This window comes from Psilocybe cubensis, chromosome 8, assembly GCF_017499595.1.
Source record: "Psilocybe cubensis strain MGC-MH-2018 chromosome 8, whole genome shotgun sequence".
Lineage (NCBI taxonomy): Eukaryota > Fungi > Basidiomycota > Agaricomycetes > Agaricales > Agrocybaceae > Psilocybe > Psilocybe cubensis.
Genome location: NC_063006.1, coordinates 872802 through 899464, shown reverse-complemented (window position 1 = coordinate 899464; position 26663 = coordinate 872802). Strand labels below are relative to the sequence as shown.

At 45.1% G+C, this 26663-nt stretch overlaps 6 protein-coding genes across 6 annotated transcripts; 3 read left to right on the top strand and 3 right to left on the bottom strand.

The window, feature by feature from the left end:
• Window positions 1-1271: 1271 nt before the first annotated feature.
• Window positions 1272-4425, bottom strand: JR316_0008802 (Major facilitator superfamily multidrug transporter mfsB; the record flags this gene model as incomplete). The annotated part of the gene is made up of 13 exons (XM_047894514.1): window positions 1272-1379; window positions 1435-1526; window positions 1773-1921; window positions 2032-2080; window positions 2130-2182; window positions 2231-3386; window positions 3438-3545; window positions 3600-3649; window positions 3699-3919; window positions 3970-4013; window positions 4066-4119; window positions 4175-4238; window positions 4297-4425. The coding sequence occupies 13 exons, from the start codon at window positions 4423-4425 to the stop codon at window positions 1272-1274; spliced, it is 2277 nt and encodes a 758-aa protein (XP_047745973.1).
• A 2861-nt stretch (window positions 4426-7286) lies between these two features.
• JR316_0008801 (Sesquiterpene synthase Agr1) lies at window positions 7287-8488 on the top strand (the record flags this gene model as incomplete). Its single annotated transcript, XM_047894513.1, has 4 exons — window positions 7287-7699; window positions 7755-7948; window positions 8005-8099; window positions 8156-8488. The coding sequence occupies 4 exons, from the start codon at window positions 7287-7289 to the stop codon at window positions 8486-8488; spliced, it is 1035 nt and encodes a 344-aa protein (XP_047745972.1).
• A 2614-nt stretch (window positions 8489-11102) lies between these two features.
• JR316_0008800 (uncharacterized protein) lies at window positions 11103-12486 on the bottom strand (the record flags this gene model as incomplete). Its single annotated transcript, XM_047894512.1, has 5 exons — window positions 11103-11303; window positions 11366-11609; window positions 11660-11842; window positions 11911-12007; window positions 12069-12486. The coding sequence occupies 5 exons, from the start codon at window positions 12484-12486 to the stop codon at window positions 11103-11105; spliced, it is 1143 nt and encodes a 380-aa protein (XP_047745971.1).
• A 219-nt stretch (window positions 12487-12705) lies between these two features.
• Window positions 12706-13305, top strand: JR316_0008799 (Mitochondrial intermembrane space cysteine motif-containing protein MIX17; the record flags this gene model as incomplete). The annotated part of the gene is made up of 4 exons (XM_047894511.1): window positions 12706-12711; window positions 12763-13108; window positions 13160-13227; window positions 13279-13305. The coding sequence occupies 4 exons, from the start codon at window positions 12706-12708 to the stop codon at window positions 13303-13305; spliced, it is 447 nt and encodes a 148-aa protein (XP_047745970.1).
• Window positions 13306-14372: 1067 nt separating this feature from the next.
• Window positions 14373-16977, top strand: JR316_0008798 (uncharacterized protein; the record flags this gene model as incomplete). The annotated part of the gene is made up of 6 exons (XM_047894510.1): window positions 14373-14771; window positions 14863-14993; window positions 15053-15191; window positions 15242-15358; window positions 15402-16903; window positions 16968-16977. The coding sequence occupies 6 exons, from the start codon at window positions 14373-14375 to the stop codon at window positions 16975-16977; spliced, it is 2298 nt and encodes a 765-aa protein (XP_047745969.1).
• A 706-nt stretch (window positions 16978-17683) lies between these two features.
• On the bottom strand, window positions 17684-20901 carry JR316_0008797 (uncharacterized protein; the record flags this gene model as incomplete). The annotated part of the gene is made up of 6 exons (XM_047894509.1): window positions 17684-19898; window positions 19953-19981; window positions 20034-20132; window positions 20192-20330; window positions 20387-20517; window positions 20575-20901. The coding sequence occupies 6 exons, from the start codon at window positions 20899-20901 to the stop codon at window positions 17684-17686; spliced, it is 2940 nt and encodes a 979-aa protein (XP_047745968.1).
• Between the last annotated feature and the right edge of the window lie 5762 nt (window positions 20902-26663).

The window sequence follows — 26663 nt, the reverse complement described above, 5'->3', positions numbered from 1 at the left end:
AGACTCTGCAACGGACTTCCGAATTTGACCACGCTGAAGCTACTTGCCATTCATTCGTACCCGCGGAGACATGAACCGGCACCACCTAGGGTGCACATGCCCAAGCTGAAGACACTTTCTCTTGGGCTTATTCCAGACACTCCAGGGCATCCCAACACCTTCCTTCTGACGTGGGATCTATTCCTTCAATACATATCTTCAAACCCCTCCCAGCTACCCTCCCTCGAACGTTTTGAATGTGATATCTTTCCTATTCAAGCGTTGGGCTTCTTCTATCTCCACGGGGCCAAACTCCGTCTCTTCCGAACAACCGCCTGGTCCGCCGAAAAACCTCTCCCAACCGCCCTCACCCTCTGCCCAAACCTCCAAAGCCTTGTCATCTCGCAAGGCAGTGAAACCCGCATGGCGCTCCCGGCCATCCACAACTCCATCCGCCGCATCTGTATCCTGCCCTCCGTCGAAGTCGAAGTGGGCGTTCCACAAAAAGTGTACGACTCAGCCATCATGTCTCCGCTGGACACGCTCCTCAAGTCTTTCGAAAGGATGGTTCTCCCGAACCTGGTAGAACTTCGTATCCGAAATAACGGTGCGTACAGTAACGTCCTGCAATATTCCACCTGGCTACGCTTTTGGTGGATTCGGTGGAATCTGCGTGGTGTGCTTTTCTCTGATAAGTCTGGAACGTCTTGGAAAAATGTGCACGATCGTGAGTTTCTTGTCCTTTTATTGTGATGATTTTCTTGTATCTAACTATGAAAGCAGCTGATGAAGCCCTTCTTAACTTAGTCCGTGGTTGAGTAGTTTGCTCAGAAGTTGTGGCTCCTGTCAAACCAGTCCTGACATGACAGATTCTTCAACACCTTTTTGGACAATCATCCCGAACTCTCACTATACAGTATATACACTATATATACCCCATTTTTCCACTACCAAATTCAACACTGTATATAGGCGCATAGTAGTTTCGTTCTTTATAATTACATATTTAACGATGGTCAGAATACTCCGACCAAAGAATTGCTAATATTCAGATGGGAGAACAATGTGTATAATTGAGAGATAGTATATAAATGGGTAGGTAGGCAGGTTGTGTCTATCTAGATATCTTTTCTTGTACATATGTAACAACATGACAGGTGCGAAGAAAGCATCAGAACAGAAAGTCAAAACAAGTTAAGAGTCCGTGTGTAGTCCTAGATCATTACAAAGAATTATGCAAATGCATTACATGAGTGGAAAAAATAGCAAAGTTCAAGGAGGGATAAATCTATCTAGCGAATCAAGAAACTTTGCGCCACTGTCAGCGCACAAACGGCAGCGCAGACAAGAAAGCCAAAGTAGTAACCTGACGGTCCATCCTGAACACTAAGAGACCAGAGCTGTGTGGAATGATAATGATGAGATAAACACTGACGTGTAAGAAAGTATTCTTACCCAACCCCCAATAACTGGTCCAATGCAACGTGCAAGGCTGACGATGCTCTGAGCGATTCCATTTGCATAGCCGATCGCATTGGGAGGCGTCACTGAGAGGGATGATTGAGTTGGATATACTGCGGTAAATGTCTGCAAAATCCACATACTATAATTAAGTAAGATAGATATCGCTGTATAGCCGAAGGTCGTCCCGCAGTAACGGACAGCACTGAAAAATCCATGATCAATATTGAAGGTACTAGGCGAAGGTGCGAGTATAAACGTACGTGCTGAGAGAGAGGGCTGCGGCGCTGTCAGACCAAAACACATAGAGAGTGAACATAGCATAGACTCACCAAACATTAAGAAGGGGTTGGAGTCATCTGAATTTTTGTTGGCGAAAGGACGGTAGAGTACAACAGTAAGGTATGCCGGTATAAACATAACAGTGCCAATGCGGAACATCGCTAGGTGTGAGAAACGACCACGGGGAGGACTGAAGATGCTTGATTTGCTTCTGCTTTCAACAAAGTTATAGAAAAAGACATACCCAATATTTCTGTAAAGGAAATGCATAAGCACATGTCGACCATAAAAAATAGCACTAATACATACGGATAGAGATAGAACTGATAAGCGATTTGTGCAAGGCACATGAGAGCAACTAACATATGATCAGCATGGGTTGTAATTAAAATATAAAAAGGACGCACTTAGTTGAGCGAAATGACCAGCATTCAGATTGAGACCTCCAGATTCATAGTCACTACAAAGAACATTAATATAAGCTGATATACTGAGTATACCGACTTACGAAACAAGATAAGACATAAAAATTTGGTCATGCGTGGTGGTATGTAGAGCCATAACGCCATACTGTATAATCACAACGACCGGAAGCTGTGACATCAAAGAAGGGGCCTTCTCGGCTAGTGATTCAACATCAGCTTGAGAGTGAGCTTGCGATGATAGACGTGTTTCAGCGATAGGAGTCAAAGGGTCGGTAGGGGTATCCATATCTGAAGTAAGAAGCTGCTGGGCATCGAGAACCGCTGTAGGCTTCTTCACTCCAGGATGAGCAAAGATTGACGGGACATTAGATGGGCGCCGCGACGATAGGGGAGCCATGAGGGAAAAGGAAACAGATGAGCGATGTGGTATAGGTGATGAAGACGGATGCCTTAAGGGTGACGATGTGTGAAGAGGGGAACTCGTTGAGCTTGGGCGGTGTGACGGTCTCGACAACCGAGCAATAGGCGGTGTCAATTTGGGAGTAGTCGTGGTCGTACCAGCACCATCTGCGCCTAGGGGCTCATCCCTCGGGCCAGGTTCGACCATTTCGTTGCTTTCTTCCCCACCTTCCTCGATATCGGAGTCGGGTTCAAAAGGGTCCTCGTTGTCGGCATTCATGGCGGCGGCGACCCAAAGGTCCGCGATATTTGTCACTGCATTTTCATTTGCCAACAACAGACGCTGTGCGAAATTAAGGTCTGCTCCTTCCGTCGCAGAGTCTCTGACACTGTCGAAATTGCTGCCCCTTCGACGCCGCAACGAACTGGTAAAACTTCCACGCCTGGCATTCAAAGTTGCATTACTTGCCAGCCTATTGCGATATGCACCACCATAACCATAAGCCGACCCATTGGCTTTGCTTGTTCTTGAGAAGGTTCGAGTTCGGTCAATACGCGTGTTGGGAGTCGAAGACATTGCTAAAGGTGGCTGATCCAGCGGAGATTCCGAGCTTTGATGTGCATCAGGAACACGCTTTGCAAAGTAATCTGAGAAACGTCGAGAAAACTTTCTATGAATTCCGGCGATTCCGCGTGGTTCCTCATCTTCAAATACAGGGGTTAGCGGTGTGGAATCCTCTTCTGGAATGGGGGGATGATTGACATTCTTTTCGGGGAGTAAGCGGATTGCCCCCTCTCGAGGTCCACCATCGTGCCCCAAAAATATGGACAAGAAGGATCCTATGTATGATGTTCAAGCACGGCGGTATAGAAAGATAACAGAATACACACCAAAAAGTAATACTGAAGCAGCTAAACCGCAAGGTAGCAAATAAGGATATTTGACGAACAAGTGAACGTCGCCGAAAATCTCAGGCCATTTGGTGGCAGGTCTTTCGACTTTGATGCAAGTGAGATTCGAGAAATCTTGCGAAATCAGAAAATGGGACCTACAAGATCCTCCGATAATAGCTCCGGCAACAGCTCCGAAACCCCAACAGAATCTAACAAATTATTAGCAATTGAAGACAAAAATGTAAAAATTGAGCAAACCCTAAGATAGCGTAGGCTCGACCTTCATTACTTGGATCGGTGACAAAGGAGACACAACCACGCGCAACGCCGACAGCGCCAGCAAAGATGCCTTGGAGAAGCCTGATACAGATAGCCTGTTGAAGAGTTGTCGCTGTTCCAAAGGTAAGGCATGTAATGGCAGAGCCCAACAATGAAATCATCAGCACGGCGCGGCGTCCATGTTTCTCGGCGATAGTAGCCTATTGAACTACGTTAATAGAGCCAATTGGAGAAGCACTCATTATCTGACCCATAGGAGAGAAGTCACAAACTGCGTTAGAAAGAACGTCGAGACTGAGCATCATTTAGCAAATGGAGCAAAGGAAATTTGAGTGAACAAAGATACCTAGTATTCCCGTCCAAAAAGCCACTTCTGCCTCGTCCGCAAATTCTCCAAGGCCTGATTAAGCGCGATTATAAACAATCTGTAAGACATATGGTCGCTCGTAACGCACCTCTGACCATGAATAGTAAGAACGGCGTCGAAACGTTCGCCGATAAAAATTCCCCAAGCATTGTCTGGAAGATACATCAGACATACACGAAAAAATGTGAAAAGGATATTGAAAACACTGACAATTGATAACACAACCATAGAAAGCTTTGGTAGTGGAGTCATGTATACTTCCCCGGTCGACTGCATCATTGTGGGTATAGGAGCTCGCTCTGTGCTCGGTGTCGAAGGATCACCCTCTCTATCGGCCATGGATTGTGCAAAGCTTGAACGACCACGCCTAAAACTGCTGAAGGAAATCCTTCCAAGTATTCGGCGCGCAGCCGATGGTTCAGGTTCTACGAAGCCTTCATTGGTGGATTGTTGGTCGACTGGGAGCGTTCCAAACGACCGTATATGTGTAGAGGGTCTCCTGGAGCTTGGAATGCTCATTTTACGCCCGTGGAATAAGAGGCGCCAGTGGTAAAGTAGAAAGGTTGGAAGAGCGCTGACCCAGAATGGCCCCTCTCCATGGCGCCTCGATCATTATGGAACTTGCTTGGTGTTGTTGTCCATCAGTGTCATTGACCTTAAATAGATGCAAATGTAATGCCGGTTCCGGTATTCTTGACCAATGACATTGCTTCCGACTTGCTTCAAGTTTCGACCGTGGCCACGCTCAGGTAAACCAAGGCAACAACAACCATTAACCATCATTCAATTCAGAATATAGGCAGCAGCCATTCCTTTCTGGAATAGCAGTTTGGGATCGGTTATTCTGAAGCCTCCTTTTCTATGCAAGCCCTTTCTCCCTAAATGGCCAGATCATGGACGATCTCTGCCTAACTAGCTAGTTCATTTTTACCTTGCCCAACACATGGGCGCTAAATTAATGACTTCAAGAAATCACAGAATTATTCAGCTTGTCCAATACGGTAGGTGGCATGAGTGCTTTACTGATTATGTTCAGTCTAAATCTAACATTCTGGGCTAATACTCATACCCGCCCTTGTGAGTTGCCGCTGCTATACCTAGATGACAGATGAAATACGTTCGAGTCCCGAGCGAAACTAACTACTTCAGGAGTAATCCGATGGCAAGCTCTGCACTTTTTTTTACTTTGTCTCGGGCATTGGTGAGTGCCTTCCAGAACAAATTTAGTTTTGATTTGAATGCGCACGGCGTCTGAATCCTCCGCACCTTTTCTTCTTCCCTACTTCATCCACTGCCTGGAAGCCAAGATATCAATATAATCATCAAGCAACAGGCACTGTTCTGGTCCGCCTCAACGTACACCTGAGGAAAGACAGAAGACCCGATCCACCACGAGATTTTGACCTTCGGAAAATCTTTCCATTAAAGATCAGAGTTCCATATCTTATTGATGGTTGAACGTAGATCGCATTTGGTTTGTGAGAATGCACAGATAGACTCTCCATGGTCACATTATGCCCGAGACCTCCCAAGCCAGACGTATGCTTATCATACCAGTACACCACTATATCTCTCGTGATCCATCTTTAGTATACTTAACTTTAAACGTCAACTTATGGCTGCAGAAATTCACATTGCTTGATGATTCGGCTCAGAACCCGAAAAAACGTAGAAGGATAATTGTAAGATCCGCCTGGCCTCGATTAGTCTCGGTCCGAAAGACTCGCGATTTTATGCAACAGGGCTTTAAGGCTTAAATTTTGTTCTCTACACATTTGTGTAGGAAGGCTAATGGATTGACATTTTCATCATAAGGGTTGCTGGACATTGGTATGCCGCTGAAATCTCTTCCGCTTCATCTTCGAAGGTTGAATGAATACAGCAGATGGCCCGAACCTAAACAATGGGACAGATTAATGGTGGGATGTTCCCTCAGATGGAGCAGAAACTTGCTCACAGATTCGTATACTGGTACTAACAAAACTACTTATCCCTGATATATTTAGCTTATGCTTGTTTTATTACGGAAACCGAACGGATGGAAAGAATAGTGCAAAGGTGTCCGGCACGGTCTGGATCGAATTCAGGTTCGGCGTCAACAATCCTTTCTTATGTTGTCGCGGTGATACATGCCAATTGGCAGTCTAAAAAATGAGGTAAATCTGAACTTGAAACCGGAGACCGGCAGGGGGACGGCGATCAATTTATATTTTTCTCCACCCTGCCTTGAAATCAGTTGCAGTCTCTATGACTTCTCTTGACCTTTCCGATTTTCTCTGACACAAAACTCGTCTAATCGCGCTATATTGGTCATTGTTGGCTGTGGTTATGCATTAAAGTATGCATCAGTGAACGAGCAACACCCCACTCGTCACCCGGAAGGCAGCCACAACATTTCAATCAATGCAGTGATATGGCCGTGGTAGCTATTCATAAATCCAGGTTCGTTCCCTGGCCCAGTATTCCGGCGAATGCACATCACGTTGTTAACGCATTGTTGAACATAACGTATCCATTGTCGACGTCCACGAGATCTCTGGGCAGAAAACCGATCCTGAAACACGATCTCTTTCGGGAAGTTTATTTCCATGGCACAATCATGTACACACCCTCCACTATGTCTGGCATGATATTACACTGGTGACTCGACCCCATCAACTGCCGACAATTCCGCACGAGCCGTGCTAGTAGCACTGCGTCTATAAGTCCCAAGGAATGCGTGTCTTGTCTATGCCAACGGCGCCGATATGTGCCTGCGCGATCTATCATAGAGATCTGGCCTGACAGCCGTTCCCTCAATTACTATCCTTTTCACAGATTTTCCCCCAGGAGCGATCTCTCACTACTCTTGAGCTGAAACTGCAAAAACTAGTGACAATCTTGCATAGAAGGATGCCTGCTGAACAGATGTTGCTTCTCGGCAACTTAAAATCTATTATTTACGATATTCCCAGACTCTGCGATGCGAAGCCGCAAACCTTGTTTTAATGGAATAATCGGTACAGCCCAATCTGGTTTTCAATTTACCAAATTAGAATCCGACACCGATCATATATGGTCTCCTATAAAACGTGCATTCGCAGAGCTATTATCCTCCAGGTCCTGCCCCGAAGTCTCCACCTTCACCCTTTCTTTCCCCTCTTTCCCTTTCATCTTTTCTTTCTCCCATTACTCCTCGTCGCATACCTGCCTCTCTAAAAATGTCTCCCTCTCTTACGCCCTCTCCTTTGACGCGTCCCCAGACTGCGAAGAAAATCATTCTCCCCGACCTTGTCTCTCATTGTACGTTCGATCTTCGAATGAGCCGACACAGGAAACAGGTTACTGTGGAAACGAAAAAGTGGTTGTTTAAGGATGGGAATCTGCTAGGCAAGAAACGCGAAGCCTATCACGGTCTCAAGTGTGGGCTCTTAACCTCGATGTGCTACCCTGACGCCGGCTATGGGCAACTACGAGTTGTCAACGACTTTTTGACCTACCTTTTCCATCTCGACAATCTTTCGGACGATATGGACAACAGGGGAACTCGTACCACCGCCGACGAAGTCCTCAACTCTCTCTATCATCCCCACACTTGGCGTTCGTCAGCAAGAGTAGGAAAGATGACGCGAGAGTAAGTCTCCTTCTTCGCCTCATGGTTAACCTTATCTGATGTATCCGCCCTGAAGTTACTATAAGAGGCTCATTCGCACAGCGTCTCCCGGTGCCCAGCAGCGTTTCATTGAGACGTTTGATTTTTTCTTCCAAAGCGTAACCCAACAAGCTTTAGATCGTGCTGCAGGAGTAATACCCGACCTCGAGTCTTACATCGCTCTGCGACGCGATACATCAGGCTGCAAACCGTGTTGGGCTTTGATTGAATGTAAGTCTTCTATTCTTCTACTCACAAAGCCCCCCTCTTAATTTCTCCCATTCTAGACGCAAGTAATCTCGATATACCCGACGAAGTTATGGAGCACCCCACCATACTCGCTCTGGGCGAAGCTGCAAACGATTTGGTGACCTGGTCAAATGTACGTCGACTGAACTCTATTTCATCACGAATTCATGCTCATGAGAATTATCCCAGGATATCTTCTCTTACAATGTTGAGCAGTCTAAGGGAGATACTCATAACATGATTCCCGTTGTCATGAATCAAGAAGGCATCGACCTCCAGGAGGCCGTGGACTTCGTCGGGAATATGTGCAAGCAGTCTATCGATCGTTTTAACGAGGAAAGACGTGCCCTTCCTTCATGGGGTCCAGAAATTGATCGCGACGTCGCTATCTACGTCGACGGCTTGGCCAATTGGATCGTCGGTTCTCTCCACTGGTCGTTCGAGTCCGAAAGGTATTTCGGCAAGAACGGTAGACAAGTCAAGGCGTCTCGCACTGTGGAGTTACTTCCCCTGAAGATTTAATTGTCTGAGCTCTGGTGAGTTCGTCTTGTCATTCTGAACGACATCATCACTAACTTTTGATGTAGTTCATCTTTTTCTCCCCAAAATGTATGACTGTTCTTCCTGAAGTATCAGGGTGACGCCCATCAACAGTTTGACTTCCATTCATCCAATCCTTGACTGTCTTCGATCCATTGCGTTCTTTTCACTTTCATTTGTATCCTTTATCATTGCCATTTCTTTTTCTGCCACCATCATTTGCCAAAATTCAGTGTATTAACAGCACCCAACCCCCCACTGTAGACTTCTTGGAAATCCTCAGACACTAGGCCAGCGACTATACACCATTAATTATCCTTCCACACTCGTTTAATTATTTTTACTCACTCCTTTTATTTTTCAAAATTTGACCCATCTCCATCCTGCTATATTTTTATATCCAGCGCACACTCGTTTCGCTATTCGGAACGCCTCCTGCTTTACATATACACCCATCTAGACCTCGTACCTACCCTTATATATTTATAATATCTTGGCTATTCCACAGCGTATTATTCGTTCCTCCTACTGCATGGATGGCATCTGTATACTATGATTAACATATATCATCTACATTTTTACTATATTTTTACAAGATGGGCTTGACTTGGTTTTTGGCTGCATCCGCATGCATCCTCATGAATATATTCTCGATCTCTCATCTACAAGTTGGACTGATAAATGACAATGATACATTCTAAATGGCGCTCCCGTTCTAATCAAATGTCCACTGGCATTGGCCGATGTTTTTTCTCACCAGATTCGTTGATCCACGTTGTCCGTGTTGCCATGAGTTACATTCCGTGCTCCGAAAGTGACTTGCGCTCCTAACCATGTTATTGTTGGGCGGTTAATTTTAGAATTAAGATTTTATCCGCGCACTAAGGCACACTGCACCGGCACCGCCATGCGATGCAACCTATTTCTAAGTTCTAACGCCGTCATAATTTCCAGAGTAAGTCAAGTCTGTCATTTCAAAGCACAGTCTCTTCAAAACTAGCACCTGCATTCTCAACGGAACTTGAGACGGATGTTTCTTTCCGGCTGCATGCATCATTTGATTGAAGTAGCGCCCGTCTCCAGTCACGTCTGATTAGTTTATGAAATATACGTATTGATCGCCTAATATTTTGAAGTGACCTAAAGAACGGATGGACATTGACCAGTCGATGACCCTACCAAGCACTCAAGCCCATTGCCCAACCAGAAAGTTGACCAGCTGAGTGAACAAGCTTTATGTCAAGATGCATAGCCGATAGTCGGAGTGTCAATGCAACAATTAGCTATGCCGTGAGAGGTGTCATACCACGCCAACTTACCGCGGTTGGTCTAGTCGGGACTCATCATTTCACTACTGGCACGACCTGGGTACAGCACACAGAAAGACTCTGTAAAAAGACGCTGATACCAGCGTAAAGCGAGTTGCCAACTCGATGTGCGATGTGCATCTAACGTCGGATTGCAGGTGCCCCTGGAATCATCACAGAAATATTATTAGCATCATAAACGCCCCAGAAATATGAAAAAAAAAAATTGTAAAAATTGATCATGGATGATGCAACGGATATTGCGGAATATGGAACGGGGAGGAGCAATCTATCCCAGTGGAGTGTCTGGAAACGAGCACGTATTGAACGGAGATCGTATCTAGTGATATACGTACGCTCTCGTGGTTGGCTAGTGTATTCTTCATTGTTCTTTCAACCACGATATCCGTTAGAAACGATACCGAATGCTGCCGGTCGAGCTGTTGTGATGTTGTCGAAATGAAAAGGCCATTTTTGAGTTGGAGCGATTGAACATCACATCATCATCTATGGCCAAAAATGAGCCAGGGACACAATTAGATCATAAGTAATAGCCATGAATAAGAGCCGAAATAACCCATTCGGTGCCGCAACCACAAGGCGGGGTTACCTGTTTTGCGCTAGAAGCAAAGCGCACTCATTTGATTCGCTTTCAGGATTGAATATTGACGTGTCGCTCCAAACTTAGATGAGCGCACCGACGCTGCCGACTACTAATACTATATAAGTCAAGGTACGCGAGAGAGAGAGACCTGTTTTAGGAAATTGACGGACATTTCTAGGTTGAAACTTGGTTATTTGGCAGACGAATCCAGCGCGAAAGAAACGGAAAATCAACGCGCAGCGCTATTGGCCGTGGAAAAAAGTACCTCCGAGTGCCCAAGGATTTAGAACCGGGTACCACACATTTAAAGTGCGTGGCGCTCAAAAGACAATAAAGACGATACGACAGGCATGTGCAGACATCCCCTGTCAGGGATGTATATTATGTGGCTGAGATCCTTTGATGATTTTATATGATTAGTTAAAGGTTGCGATATTACGAACGGATAAACGATACATGATCGTAGGGAATGTAGGGAGCTAGACGGACGGTTACAAGACTTCATCGCAAGTACGTCGTTGTGGTTGTCCAAGCGGCCACTGCGACGCACAAGGTGATAAGATGTACTATGCAAAATTACTCATTTTGGACAAAGAAATGAATAACGCGTGCATACATGTGGTCTGGAGAGACCCAGTCAATGCGATTACATTTGAAGTTTGAAAAAGTTGTACTCACTGAAGTTTCAAAATGGCCATAGCTGTTCTCGGAATTGCCAAGGTCCTTGATGCCACATTTTCTTTTCCAAGACTAGATATTCGGTGACACGCTTCCGGGGTGCTGGTACACGCCAACTTTCCTTGGGTTGCTCACTGTCTATCATACGATCCGGGTTGGTCACAACAGTGTGCAGCGGATTACCCCTTGCGTCGTATATTTCCAAACTCTGTCACGAGGTCAAAATAAATACGCATACAATTGCGGCAACAAATATTGAATAAAGCGTACTTGTTCTGTGTCAAACTTGACTAACGCATGCACCATTAATCGATTCCCAAGTTTAGGTGGTTCTGGGGCAAGATAACCTTCCGTCACCCGCAACGACAAAACTTGGACTGGTGTGATCGTTCGGTGCATTTGCCATATCATGCGACCTTTGGGAGGGATCTTCGACCTGAACGTTTTGGACAATTGGAGAGACTGGTTGAGGTAACCAGACGTTGTGTATTTTCTCACTTCTTTATCAGCACGGCTATAGAAAATCAGTAGGTGGTTCGAGAAAAATAGTAGACGTTGACTTACCTTGCAATAGCGTTATTAAGAGCTTGGTAATTATTAAGTGCCATCTCGCGCACTGGTGCCATTATTGCATCTGCCTCGACAGATTGTGTCCTAAAGATTTGCATCATTTGGCGTATCCGTGCCATGAATCCAGAACCGTGATAAAGACCAGGTAAAGCATTTTCATTTATCAGCGCTGCGAGTCTAATTATCCCACCGTGGTTAGTCTGGTGCAGTCTGGTGCATGGGATACACAAGGAGAAATTACTCACGACGAGATGTTTTTGAGAGAATTGATTACGTTTTTCTGCAGGGAACTGAAAGCTGCTTTAGGCTCTCTATAATTGACAGACAGAGGTATCATAACATCTTTCTTATTCGACATAAACGCCAATAGCCAGAATGTGCACAAGAACACAGAAACACCCACCTAGTGTTTCCTTGATCTCTTGCCCCCATGCATCAACAGTAGGCATAAGGTGCTGGAATGCCAACATTCGTTCCACCTCCTTGAGCTTTTCCTCTTCGGATATTTTCGTTGGTAGAGGTTCTTCGTCGGCGACATGTTTTGCGCTCTCCATTTCTCGAGATGTAGCTTTTTTTGGCGGATTTCGAGAAGCAGCTTTCTGTTTAGGAGGTGGGGGTGATAGGTGTGCATCTTTTCTTGTCCCTTTTGCCGTAACTGGAGTCTTTTTGGTCAAAGACGCACTGGCTGTTGTGTAAGTTCGAGAAAGGGCAATGCCGGAATGCACGCATGATGCAGCCTGTAACGGCGACGCGAGGCGAACTGAGAGCCCCTGCTGGTTCAGGACGACCCCAATACGTGACCTGGACAAACCTAGAGCCATGGCGTCGCCGTTGGTAGAGATATAATCCAAGTTTTGCAGTTGCCCAGTGCCAGTGACCTTGCGAGCACATTTCCGGATTTTTTGCTTACCATTATTTGTCATCGGCACCGTTCGGCCACGCGTCCCGGCGAAAACATTCTAAATTTCCTTAGTGTTCTCCAGTTTCCGACTTGATTCTCAACCACCACCACCAACAACTACGATCTTTGTCTCCTCATAATGCCTGTGGGTTTTTTTGTATTTCAAGTGGGCTTCGCATTCTAAAGAGTTTGCTAGCGTCAATCCCGTAGCCGTGCTTCAGCTCCCGCTGCCCGTTCAGCTCCTGCTCCTGCCCAAACTCGCAGCGCTTCAACAGCCACAGCTCCTTCTAGCTACGCCCCTACCCATGCACCTGCACCCCCTGCGGCTGCGACCGCTGCTTCTGCTGCTCCTGCCCAGGGTCCAGGAATGCTCGCCCAGATGGCTGCCACAGCTGGTTCAGTAGCTGTTGGTTCAACGATCGGCCATGGTTTGTCGAGCATGCTCTTTGGAGGAGGAGGAAGCACACAGGCTTCGGAAGCGCAGGCACCTCCTGTTCAACAACAGCAGCAGGCAGGTATTAGCTGTGAAGTTCAGGCCAAGGGTATGTTCTCTTACCTCGTAACTCCGGCCTTACAATGACCCGATTACAAAGACTTCACAAAATGCCTCGAGAAGGCTGACCTCCCATCGTGCACATGGTACCTTGAGCAATTGAAGGCTGTGAGTAACCCTTTCTGCTGTAATTCTGATATGTACTTACACTGCATATAGTGCCAAGCCGCTGCTGCCCCTTACTAATGGAATATCCGACCTAATACCCGTCATATCTTTGAAGTTAGATATGTAACGTATTTGTAACTACTTAGGGGCAGTAGAGAGGTCAATATTATGGAATACTCCCCGCTCAATTTATACCCACAAGATTGATATCTGGTGATCTCTTTTCGCAGTGATGTCCTATGTTTGATTTGGAATCGGGTGTGGTGTGCGATCAATTGTGGTTTGAGTCTTCGTACAATGTATACACGCTATATAAGCTATAACTAATAATGACTCTGGAACGAACGGCTAGTCACGTCGGAGTTGAAAAGCTTGTGGTAATACTAGCCGACAGAAAGCGTTGAATCTACAAATTTCAAAACCAATTTTCAACGGCAACCTGGATTCTTCACCTCTACTTTTTGTCAAACTAAAAACTCAAAGACATCCGACAGTTCGTATTTACGATGCAGCTATACACCCACGCATATTACCACTTTCTTTGCTTGTAGCGTTAATGAACGGAGTTCAACAAAAAGATCAACTCCTTTTCCAGTGCTCCTGCCGAAATTCGCTTTGGTCACAAATTCAGTACATTCACGCTGTTCAACATCTAACTATCCCTTACAATGCGAAAGACTTCCCGGAACCTGCAGACTGATCTAGTAAGGCATTTCTTTCAATCTGTCGGTCTGCTTTTTGCTCCGTTTGCGTTCAAACTCTAGTCTCACACTAGGACACTCTACGACACCAGGAATGACGACCAGATAAAAACATCATGCCTCTGTTCATAATTGCTCCGCGGTTACAACATCTACATTCACCATGATACCACCACAAGCTGGGCGCATTACCATCTGCGCTAGCTCTGCCTATTTGGAACTATTGCATCATGCACTCTTGATATTGGATTAATGCGGTGTTGAAGTCGTGAAAATCGAAATATCGATTGTTATCCTACACGGACGAGAGGTTAATTATAGCAGACCAGTCATCGTCACCGTACCACTCCGTTTCTCACACCTCTTACCAGATCCACCATCATCTCAACCGTCAATCGATAAGAAATTAATCAGCTTCAGCATTCCGCGCCTGGAAAGAACATCATGGCCAGCAACAATAAACCCACCGACTCTAAATCCGAATCCATTAGTGCTCATTCGCGCACTTCATCATCGACTGCGCACTCAGCTGACGTTATGGGTGGCCTCCTGCACCCCTATACGCCCAGCATCTCTGCGCCACACATAGGTAACGCACTTGTGCGTTCTGGGATCTCCATTGCAGCTCCGATTGCAATCGACGGTCTCGCTCTTTTGCCCTCTGCGATCGACAGCGTCAATGCAAACATGCCCGTCGACCCCATTGATTTTGATCAAGCTAGACTCGGTCTGCGAATACTTGCGTCCTTGCGAGCTGATCATTATGAAAACGAACAGTCTGTGAATTTTGCAGAGTGCCAGGATCTGGCTAAGCTGGCGCTGACAATCATCGATGCCGCCGACGTAAGTTCCTTCACCGTTTTAGTAGCTTGATCCTGTGTTGCTTATGTGGCACCCCGGCGTAAATCGCACACTCATCTTTTGACGTATTTAGCTGGCGGTCAAAAATCGAGCCAAATCCCGTCCAGTTGCTTTTCGTACATACGATCTAGTTCGTATGCTATTTGATGTGTCGAAGGCCGGGGTGGATATCAACAGTCATTTAGAGTTCTCGGAACTTAAACGGTTAGTGAATTGCGATTCAATCTTTGCTCGAAATTTCCCGAGCTGAAACGACGATGCAGTGATTTTTCCAAGATTTTCGAGATTGTAACGGCTGTGGGGAAGGAAAATACAGTCCAGCATCTTATCCACCCCGAAGCTGCCAGCGTTCAGCTGGCTGAGTGTGATATAATACTCAATGGATATGTGGACAAGATCAAGGTACGTTCGTATTATGAAGCTTTTGAACTATAGCTTAATCTATCTCGAAGACGAGCCTTCTCAAACACAAGCAGCAGATGTTAGTACGGCAGGACGCCCAGTTGGCGGATTTGGCTGTTAGCAAAGGTCATATTTCCAATATATCAAAGGTGATGGTTTTCCATCTTGTATGTCAGCTCACGATTTTCACAACTGGTTTGCTTTGTGCAGGATCGAGTCTTATTGTTCCCTTCCAAGGATTCTGGACATCTTCCTCTTCCACCTTCTCATTTTGTTGGAAGGGATGACCTCGTCCATCATGGCGTAGAACATATCCTGCAGACGCCGAGTGCCCGTGTGATCATCCTCGGCCTTGGAGGCATGGGGAAAACCAGTCTTGCTCTTGCTACAGTACATGCTGACAGTGTTCGGACAGCCTTTGGCGACAAAAGGTTCTTCGTGTCCTGTGAGGGACTTAAATCCGGCCTTGACCTTGCCCTAGCCATCATCTCTACCCTCGGTGGCAGCTTCATGGTTGTGGACGAACAAGACATCTTGGCAAAGCTCTCTCAACAGCTAATCTACGCAGGAAACATTTTGCTCGTCATTGATAATTTTGAAACATTGTGGCTTGGAAGCTCTTCGCTTACAGAGGTGCAAAGGGTTCTGGAACTTGTTTTTTCTGCCCAATCGCTTGCTTTGATACTTACAATGAGAGGTGATATACCGCCACACAATACCTCTTGGAGTTTAATCCTGCCGCCTGAGGGGTTAGGACCTCTTGCACTCAACGCTGCTAAAGATATGTTTCTAAAAAATGGTCTCCCAAGTAATCTGGCTCCTTCAATATCTGAATCAGAGCATGACCTTGACCAACTCCTTGTTGAAACCAATTGTATCCCTCTTGTAATTTCATTGCTTTCTGTTCTTCGAGGGCAGTTCACCTGTGCAGAGCTCTATGCCAAATGGTGTGCGATAAAAACAGAGCTGCTACAAATATCAACCACAGAGCAAACCAAATTAACAAGCATTGCTGTATCCATTGAATTGTCTCTTCGGGTTCCTGCTATAACTGATTGTGTAGATGCCACACGTTTGTTAGCAATTATTGCCTTTCTGCCTGAAGGCATTCCTCATTGGGATATCATTTTGGAAGACCTTGTGCCCGGAATAGCAGATCCGTATGTGGCAGTCGACGTCCTATGCAGAGCGGCTCTAGTATATAAATCATCTCATAATTCTGTGACTATGCTTTCTCCAACACGCTACTATATTCAAGCACAGAAACAATTCAACTCTATCTGGTTGGAGAAAGACCTGGAGATTATCTACAAGTTTATGCATGACTGTATGCAATCTCAGTCCAACCATATTGCATTGCTTGGAAAGGCTAATATTTCGGAGATTTTAATAAGGCTTGTGTCAATCAGGCCAACCTTGGAGCTTGCACAATCTGTACTGAAGTTATCAGAATATTTGGAGTCTGAGCTTCAAATGAATTTGTCAAGCATGGTTGAGCAAATTATACCAATTATTAAAAATATAGATGCACCAAAGAGTCTTCTAGCTGGATATCTTCTCCATTATAATAATCTTCTTATGGGCATGAATTTATGGGCTATGGCAGAAGAACAATGCAGAATGGCATATGAGCTATATAGTCAATCCAAAAATCAATTGGAAATAGCAAAATCATTACAAGCTCAAGGCCATGCATTAAAAATGCAGAGCAAGTATGTGGAAGCTATTAAATGTCACAATAGTGCCTATGCTATTTATTTAATTCTTGGTAATCAGCACGGTTTAGCAAGTTCTTTAAAGGCTACTGGAACTATTTTAAGATCCCTAGGCCAGTATGCAGATGCAGCTAAAAATCTCAATTTAGCATATGAGATTTATTCAAATATCCACAATGTTAAGGGGATGGCAATTACTTTGAAAGGGCTAGGCAACACTTTACGGTCCCAAAAAGAATATGCTGAAGCATTAAAAGTTCATCAGACTGCATATAATCTTTTTATTAAGACAAATAATAAAGAGGGAATAGCAGACTGCCTTATATGCATAGGAGATGATTTACTTTCTTTGGAAAAATATAATGAGGCTATTCAAAAGCATGCAGCTGCATTAGAGATTTATTCTAGTCTTAAAAATGAACTTGGGATGGCTGCTTCTTTAGACAGTTTAGGTGATGTTCTAAGTATGCAAGAGCAATATGAAAAAGCTGCACAAAAACACCATGAAGCTTTTATAATTTTTAAAAGATTTCAATATTTTCATGGAATGGGAAATTGTCTTTATAGCACAGCTAATAATTTGAAAATGCAACACAAGTATTTAGAAGCTTATTCAAAATACCAAGCAGCTTACCAGATATTTGATCAAGTAGGAAACAAAGGCAAAGTGGCTCAAATTATTCAAAATATGGAAAACATAAAAATGTATTTAGAAAAACAAGTGCAGTCTAGCTAGCTTACAAAAATTAAAATACCATCCAGCCTTGTGAAATGATTTTAGTTATAAATATATTGAGCAATTTCTTTTAAATTCTCATCACATTTTTCCATTTTGCTTTTGTTGTCAAGTGATTTGAAAATATCATAAGCAGCTTGATATTTTTCTTTTGCCTCTGGATATTTTTTTTGCTCTTTATAATTGTCTCCCATGCTATTGAGGCTATTTCCAATACCATGCCAATATTGATATTTGACAAAAATTTTATATGCTTCTTCATGTTTTATAGCTGCTTTTGCATAGTCACCCTGGAGTCTTAATGTATCACCATGGCTATCAAGAGATGCAGCCAATCCCAAAGTATTATTGATTTCCTTAAAAATATTGTATGCTTCTGTGTGTTTTTCAGCTGCTTTTTCATATTCTTGTATCATGCGAAAATCATCTCCTAAGCAATTTAAGGCTCCAGCCATGCCTTCTTTATTTTTCTTTTGATAATAATAGTTATACGCAGCTGTATGCATTTTAATTGCTTCTGAATAATTTTTTTCTGCCCTCAAATTATTACCTATACCTTTCATGCAATGTCCCATACCATTTAAATCCTTTAACTGGGTATAAATGGTTAATGCCTCAGTTAATTTCTCAATTGCCTGCTCATGTTTATGCAATACCCATAAATTGTTTCCAATAGCTTTTAAGCTATTTGCTGTTTGCTTTAGTTTTCCCAGTTTGATATAAATCTCATATGCCAATGTATGCATTTCAATAGCTTCACTATATTTGCTTTGCATTTTCATATTATGCCCAATATTGTGGAGACACTCAGCCATTCCAGCATTATCACCAAGTTTTTGATAAAGAATATAGCCTAGTTGACTTTTTTGTTCTGCATCCATCCACATATTTAAGGCCATTAATATATCACGTTGATGGACTACACATTTGACAAGGAGTTGTGGTATATTCAATTTTTCAGCCATATTGGTAATAGTATTCATTAAATTGGACATATACTGTGCATGTTGGAATAGAACTTCAGAGCAATGCAAAGCAGTTTGCACATTTTCAGTAGTAGGATGCAAAACTAGGAAATGTTCAATAACTTGAGTAATATTTGCCACCCCAAATTTAATTAAATTTTCCATTCCATTGGCAATACATAGTTGGACAAAGTTATAAATCTGTTGAATATCATTGTTGAATTGGGATTTTTCAACAAGGCTTTGTTGATTAATATAATGTCTTGTTGGTGATAGCAATGCCAATGAATTATTATCTGCTTTGAAAATTAAAGATGTTTGGCATAAAATCTCCACTGTGCCAAATGGATCCTCTATCCGGGTGTCTGGTATAATGTATTCAACCAATTCATCCCAATAAGGAAGACCTTCTGGTAAAAAAGCAAGAATTTGGAGCAATATCAGAGTATCAGGATTCTCTGCTATAGCTTTTGAATGCAAAGATACATCAATTGATATGGCAACACTTGCCATTTTATTACTTTGTACTCCAGGAATTTTCAATAGGTTGGTTTTGGTCTTTGTCCACCGCTGCAATAGTCTAGTAGGTGTATATACCCGAGGATCTGAATGAGCAAGTGCAGATAAAAGAGATATAGCCAAAGGAACACAATCAGTTTCAGTAAGGAGAAGTTCAAGATCCCTATTCCATTCAAAGCTTTCTGGCACCATATACTGACCCCGCATATACATGTGTTTGGCTGCATCAAGTGAAAGAGGACCTAAACCTTGAGGTGGCAGAATTAAACTCCAATTAAATCCAGATGGTGGCTCAAAGCCTCTCATAGTCACAATTACTGAAACAGATGAGACAGACATGATGGTCTCCAAGGCCACTTTGATTTGAGCAAGTGAAGTACTCTCGTGCCAGAGGGTTTCAAAGTTATCAATCACAAGCAGCATTTCACCAAAGTTGGAAAGCTGTTGTCGAAGAACAGTAAGGCCGTCGCTTTCCTGGCCTAGCATAGAGCCACCGAGAATATGAATGATTGCCTGAGCGAGATCAAGGCCGGTCTTCAGATATTCGCACGGAATAAAGAAGCGACGTCCCGAAAATGCAGCCTTGGACATATCATGGTGTAGAATGGCCAGCGCCAGACTAGTTTTACCAATACCACCATGGCCAAGAATTGCAATGTGTGCCGAAGAAGTAAGATTTGCATCAGTTATGTGGGATATTCCTTCAAGGACAAGATCATCTCGTCCCACAAAGTGCATCGGTGGAGCGGGCGCAATTGCAGAAATGAGCAAGCTACGACAAACTGTCAATTTTGATTCGACAGACCGAAGTCAACAATTAACACACTTGTTTACAGGGGTCGACAGGGTATGCTTCTAGACGTGTATTTTAGTTCCGTGTTATTTTTTAATTTTCAATGCAATTCACCTCAAGCATAGCCACAATCTTATCAACACTCTCCTGTTGACGAGAGAGATTTTCTTGTTGACGAACAAGGATTTGTTGTTGATTTATCCCGAGCGCAACCTATTAAAGATGGATGTGTAAGAAAAGATCATACTGTAAATACAAGGGCCATGGTCTACCTGAAATTTATCCGTATATTGATCAAGTAGCTTTGTACAATCAATAAGCTTCGCCTTGATGACTTCTGCACGTATGACTTGATGACCGATGTTCTGGGAAGCCATATCTTTGACAATGTTAAGAATCTTGCAAAGATCGCTGGTAGCATATAAGACTAAGAGAGACAATTCTTCAAAAAATAAACAAGTTCCCACCGTTCAAACTGGTCTGTAAGTGTACGAAGGCTCTCGTTGCTTCCATTTTGACTACCTTCGTTAATGGTGCGAATCATCTCGTAGATACGAAGAGCAAGAGCACGCATAGCGTCCCCATTGCTTTGGAAGTTCTGCATGGAAAGATTAATTATCAGACCGATACCTTCGTTTAAGACATCACGGCTTACGACTATAACATTCATAATTTCAAGGCCAATCCCTGCAATGCCCTTTAAGGCTGGAAAAGGCGCCATGCCATCTCCAACAGACGATAAAATCCTAAGAGCAAGCATAACCTGGCCGAGGCCCATACCGGTAGCATCGGAAGAGCTCTCTAGCGCACTTGTTAAACGGGCGATCGATTGAGAGTCAACAGGCGCCAGGCCAGTGAAACTCGAGAGGACCAGGGCATTGCCGATATTAGGCGCAGCTCGGTTAGGGCGAAAAAAATTGGCGATACTTCCAGCATTCGGCTGGAAACTCGTGGGGGTGGAAGGCTTGGACTGTTCAGGCATTATGATACACAGAGGTAAGTTTCTACCGAACGAAGACGAGGACTTGTTGTGGTTGGGTGTTGAAAGGTGGGGGCCGAGGTTGTGAAGGGTTTGTCGTTGTCAGGATGGGAAAACTTTCTATCTTTACAATCCATGTCAGCTGCGTAAACGCTGACAGCCTGATGTTACCCACCTTGTTCGGTCGTCTGCACTGCAGGCTTTACGCGTGCCGCGATTATCAATTCATTATGCCGTGCTTGTCGAACAATGATAAATCTGGCATTTTGGGCTAGCCTTGCCACTAATAACTAGTCCAGAACAGTACGGTCTTCCTCGTATCAGTCGGCTTTGCACACCGAAAGAATCCCCTATCTTTGGCCAATTAAAAAATAGGCTTCAAAGCCATTTTCGATATACAACACTTCAGTAAATTTATTAATTTTAACCTGTGGTGCGTGACGGACTTGCGAAACTAACCTGACACATACGAAACCATGAAAACACTGAAGGTATAAAACCCACGCTTTCAGCATTATTGCAGCATGTATCGGACGTATTTCATTTTTATATCGAAAGTGGACGCTATAGGTGTTGAATCATTGCGAATGGATTTGATATCCGGTAGGTGAAGGATACTTGACGCTAGGTGGCGCAAATAACGGCTATGAAATTAATGTCCTCGATTTGAAAGGGATCTACACAATATGTAGAAATGAAAAATGTGCTCAATTTAGGAGCATTTTCGGGCGAACCATCTGGACGACACAATGAGGGTCCTGCAAGCTTGAGAGCAAGAAAAACTATAGCAAATTAGGAAATCAACATCCTTTATGCGCCCAAAAACGGTGGAAACGTTCTAGATACCAGGATCTGGGGTTGAGAATTTGCCATGAGGCTGAAAATCAGGTCCTCCTGGGCATGCATTCAGCCTGTCTTGCCACCACGTCGAGAGATCACCGCATTGTTTCTCCTGCGTCTGTCTTACGGGCGCGGACACCCAGCGGCAAGAATACTCTGTATGGACATATATGCATCTATTTTGTCAAAAAGGAAGAAGGAGAAGATGAACAGACGACGCACATGATGATTTTGAATTCTTGCAATAACGGACATTATAGAGAGACAGGAGTCCAGCACAAATACGAAAGCCACTCCCATAGACATCGCAAATGAGAACCAATTTGATCAAGCGTTGTATGTGTTTATGTACCCATATGACCGATATTAGCAACAGATACAAGCGAGGCGACACTCCACTTTTCATGAATTCGAGGACGAAGGCAAGCGATAGCGCGTGTGGTATGCAGTGGAAGAATTCATTGTTATCAAGAAAGACCGTGCAATATTCCCCGATCCAGAAGATCGGTCATTTGTGCGAGGCTCAGAGAATGCCTGTGAAAGTTTGTTGGGATCGTGAAGGCTTGTACATGAGTATGAGAGAAGGACCGATGGGCGTAAGCTGCTGGTGAATTCACAAGTTGCAACGAACAGGGATGTATTGAAATCTGATGAACTACGGTTAGCCATACCAGCTCATGCAATACTAAACAGCTTTCAACATACCTCAGTATCAGAGAGCTCCACAAATTACATTTCCCGAGGACACCATGCGTCCTTACCTGCTGTAAGTCAGATGAAAATCACGATCTTCATAGATCCAGCGACGCAAAGTGTGAAATATCGCCAATCCAGGGAAGACGTCGATGCACGCATTTCGTACAGCTTTTAACACGGGTCTCAGAGTTGAGCATCTCGAAAGAAGAAGCCAAACGATAGTTACCTCACATGTGAACAGAGAAAGTAGTCCCAGAGAAACCATCCGATTCATTTTATCCAATCGGTCGAGATAACTACGCCACTTTAGACGAAGCTGTAGGCTGTAGTGAGGTCTTCCTAGATTACAGGAAGAATAGTCATGGAACGACGAGAAAGTGGAACCGCGATGGCAAAATATCGAATCGTCTTAGGATTGGGGTGTTTCGACACAGCAAAGCATCGTATGACCGTGATTACAGCAGACTTGGTCGTAAAACTGTAGATGGTTGGGTTCGAATGACAAAGCAGCGTGAGACTATTTTTAGATTCCGCTCGAAGTGAAGTTTCTGACCAAAGTATTACATTTCTTCTTTACTTCATGTTGCGCCATCTGTATCCTAACCGGTTTCACCGCCTCCTCCACCCACAGTACGAAATAAACAACTCACGACCGAGATGTCCATGACTCATTGGCAATAAGACGACGGTTTCAGGTTGAAAGACCCGTCAAGTCAGCGGGGATGACACTGGTGGTGACTCAATGTGCAGAACTGTATGTCAGTCAACCTCTCGTTGAAATGAAGTCGCGATGTCGGTGCGACCATCTAGAATGGTTTCCAAGCCTCTTTAACTGTGTCTCATCTCCCATTTTCTGTCCTGGTTCTTAATTATTGGGCACCCTTGTGCACATCTTGTAGTGTATGAACATGTCTCTCTGGGATTCGGCTCAATGGGCACTCGGACCACCAACAAGTATATGGCTTAAAGAGGCCTTACGAAGCCTGTATATCCTCGATTTATCGCTTTGCACAATCATCACAAACATGGGCCCGTCCAGCAATCCGAACCTTGAGTATCGAATCCACTCAGGACCGCCCCACACTACTGGATCTTATAAATCTTCTTCTCGATCTATATATGCCCTCTGACGACCAAGGGCGTTGATTTCTCGATGACTGCTATAAACTTAATACGAGCGCCTTGAACCTCGATTTGATCCCGAGGCATGTCGACATGTGAATCCTGTTGCCCAATCAACCCGCTATAGACGGTGGCAGCCAATGACTGTTATCCTATCGTGTAGAACCCTGGTACTCGTAAGGCCTCATATTCCTGGGGAGATTGTCGAACAGTCGAACAGTTCTTGTACCTGGTTATCCAATGCTACTCAACCGTGACTGCTGTGGATTGCGTATAACAGAAGCATGCAAGACCTTAGTTCTATTACTCTTTGCAGCTTGGGTGTTAGGAGGAGACCCGGAGACGAGGCGGGAGAGAGAGACGAAGGACCAGAACGTGTTGGGTGTGCTAACAAAGAAGGAACTGAGGCTACGTAGCTACGGGTGTGTCTACAAATACTGTGTGATATGTGACTACAGGCACGTGTGTGTGTCTACGTTAGAGGGAACTCTAACATCACCCCCCTCTTAAAGGTGGGCGTCCGGGATGTTGTGGAGGCGTATGTAATTGTTTAGTACTTCAGAGTTAGGGAAGGATGAGTGGCTTGACCACGAAGCGTCTTCCTCTGTGCAGCCATCGAGCAGCACGAGGAACTGTGTTCCACTGCGCAGGGCCCTGTGGCCGAGCACACTTGCAATGTCTGGGGGTGGTAACGCGGGGGGAGGTGTTGGTGTCGCGGGTGAAGTTTGGGAATCGAATTCTGCTGGTATGAAACGGGAGAGTTTAGAGACATGGAAAGTAGGGTGGATCGACCACGAGGCCGGTAGGTCGAGGGTGTAAGACTGGATGCCAACGCGTTTCGTCACAGGAAAAGGTCCGTGACGCTTAACATCGAGCTTTTTAGACGGACGTGAGGACTTGATGTCGGAGGCGCTGAGCATCACCATGTCGCCAACATTGAAGACGGGTGGAGCGCGGTGAGAGGTGTCATAGGATCGCTTCATTGCATCAGCGGCGAGGTTTAGCGCTGAAGCGGATTCCTTCGCGAGGGAATCCATTTGAGAGGCGAATTCAAGAGCTTTGGGGACACGGTCGTCCGAGAGGCGTGCGGGTTGCAGGGTTCGGCGGGGGTTGGAGCCATAGTTTAGGAAGAAGGGCGAGAAGCCAGTGGACGAGTGAATCTTATTGTTGATAGCAAATTCGGCGCATGCAAGCCATTCCACCCAATCATTTTGCCTGTTATTCACAAAGATCCGTAGGTATTGTTCGATTTCTTGATTGACGCGCTCAGTTTGTCCGTCTGTTTGAGGTCGAAATGCGGTGGACGCGTTCTGTGAAATGCCTAGCAGGTCGTTGAGGGCCCGAGTAAAGTTTGACAGGAAGATTGAACCACGGTCGGAGATGATGCGTCGTGGCAGTCCGAAGTCTTTCCAGACATGGTCGCGGAAGAGGCGCGCGAGACCCTCAGAAGTGATTGACTTTTTGCATGGGATGATACGAACCATTTTTGAGAGTCTATCGACGACGACAAAGATCGAATCGAAGCCGCGAGATTTAGGTAAGTCCACGATGAGATCACAGGAAATGATCTCCCAATTGGAGGAAGGGATTTCGTTGGGGGTCAGTAGGCCCGCGGGCGCCATCCTCAGAGGCTTAGTTGATTGACAGGTGGGGCATCCATCAACGTAACGCTTCGCGTCTTTTGATAGTGACGGCCACCAATAGTCGCGCAGGACGAGTTCCATGGTCTTCATCCGGCCAGGGTGGCCTACGGATTGGTGATCATGACAGTCGGCGAGTATTCGTTGACGCAAGTTGCCTTTGTTTGGCACAAAGATTCGGTTATGCCATGAAAGCAAGCCGTCGTGGAGGGACCAGCCAGGCAGGTTCTTGTGCTTTTCCCACATTTCAGTGATTTGGTGCTGGTGAGTTCGAATGTCAGCCAGGACGGGGTCATCCCCAATTGAGCATTCAGCAGTACGTCGAATGTGTTCTGGGCGCAGTAAGGTGACGTTTTCGTTGTCGCCAACACCTTTATCGTAGTCGGGGCGGCGGGACAACGAGTCTGCGCAGATCATGGTCGGGCCTGGCTTGTGGACGAGTACGAAATCGAATTCAGCGAGCTGCAGGGACCAGCGAGCCTGACGACGGTTCAATTTCTGAGCGGTCATGAAATACTGAAGGTTCTTGTGATCGGTGTGGATCTCAACAGGAGAATCGGAGCCGTGGAGGTAGCGTCGCCAGTCATCGAGAGACCTCATGATTGACAGTAGTTCGCGGTCATGTATCTCGTAGTTGCGCTCAACGGGACTGAGGGCTTTTGAAGCAAACGCGACCGGTTGCCAGGAATTGTCAACAAATTGGCTGAGCACCGCGCCGGTTGCGTATCCAGAGCTGTCTGCCTCTATGCGGAATGGGGCACCGTCGCGGGGAAGAAGTAGCACCGGGTGTGAAGCGCAGGCGGATTTGAGCTCGTTGAAGGCGGATGTTGACAAATTGTCCCATACCCAAGGCGCCGAACCACCCAGGGCATGCAGGGGAGCGGCAATGCGGGAGAAGTTCTTGATAAACCTACGGTAGAAGTTGACGAAACCGAGGAACTGTTGGACGTCCTTACGACAGCGCGGGATTGGCCAAGAGGTGATAGCGTCAACTTTCTTGGGATCCATGGACATTTTCCCGTGGCCGACAATGACGCCCAAGTATTCCACACGGTCCTGCTCAAAACAGCACTTTTCTGGCCGCAGATAAAGCTTGTTGTCCTCCAGAATCTGCAAGACATTGCGGACAAGATGTCGATGGGACTGGACATCATCAGTGAAGATGAGGATGTCATCCATATATATCACGACATGGCCGCCAGCAATGAGATCCTTGAACAGATCGTTCATCATATTCTGGAAGGTAGCTGGTGAGTTTGTCAATCCAAAGAACATTACAAGAGGCTCAAAAAGTCCAAACTCCGTGATAAAGGCAGCCTTGTGCTCATCGCCTTCCCTGATACGAATGTTATTGAAACCCCAGCGGACGTCAAGTTTGGTGAATACTTTCGCGCCTTTAAGCTTGTCCATGAGGTCAGAGATGAGCGGCAATGGATAGCGGTTCTTGATCGTGATATCGTTCAGGCG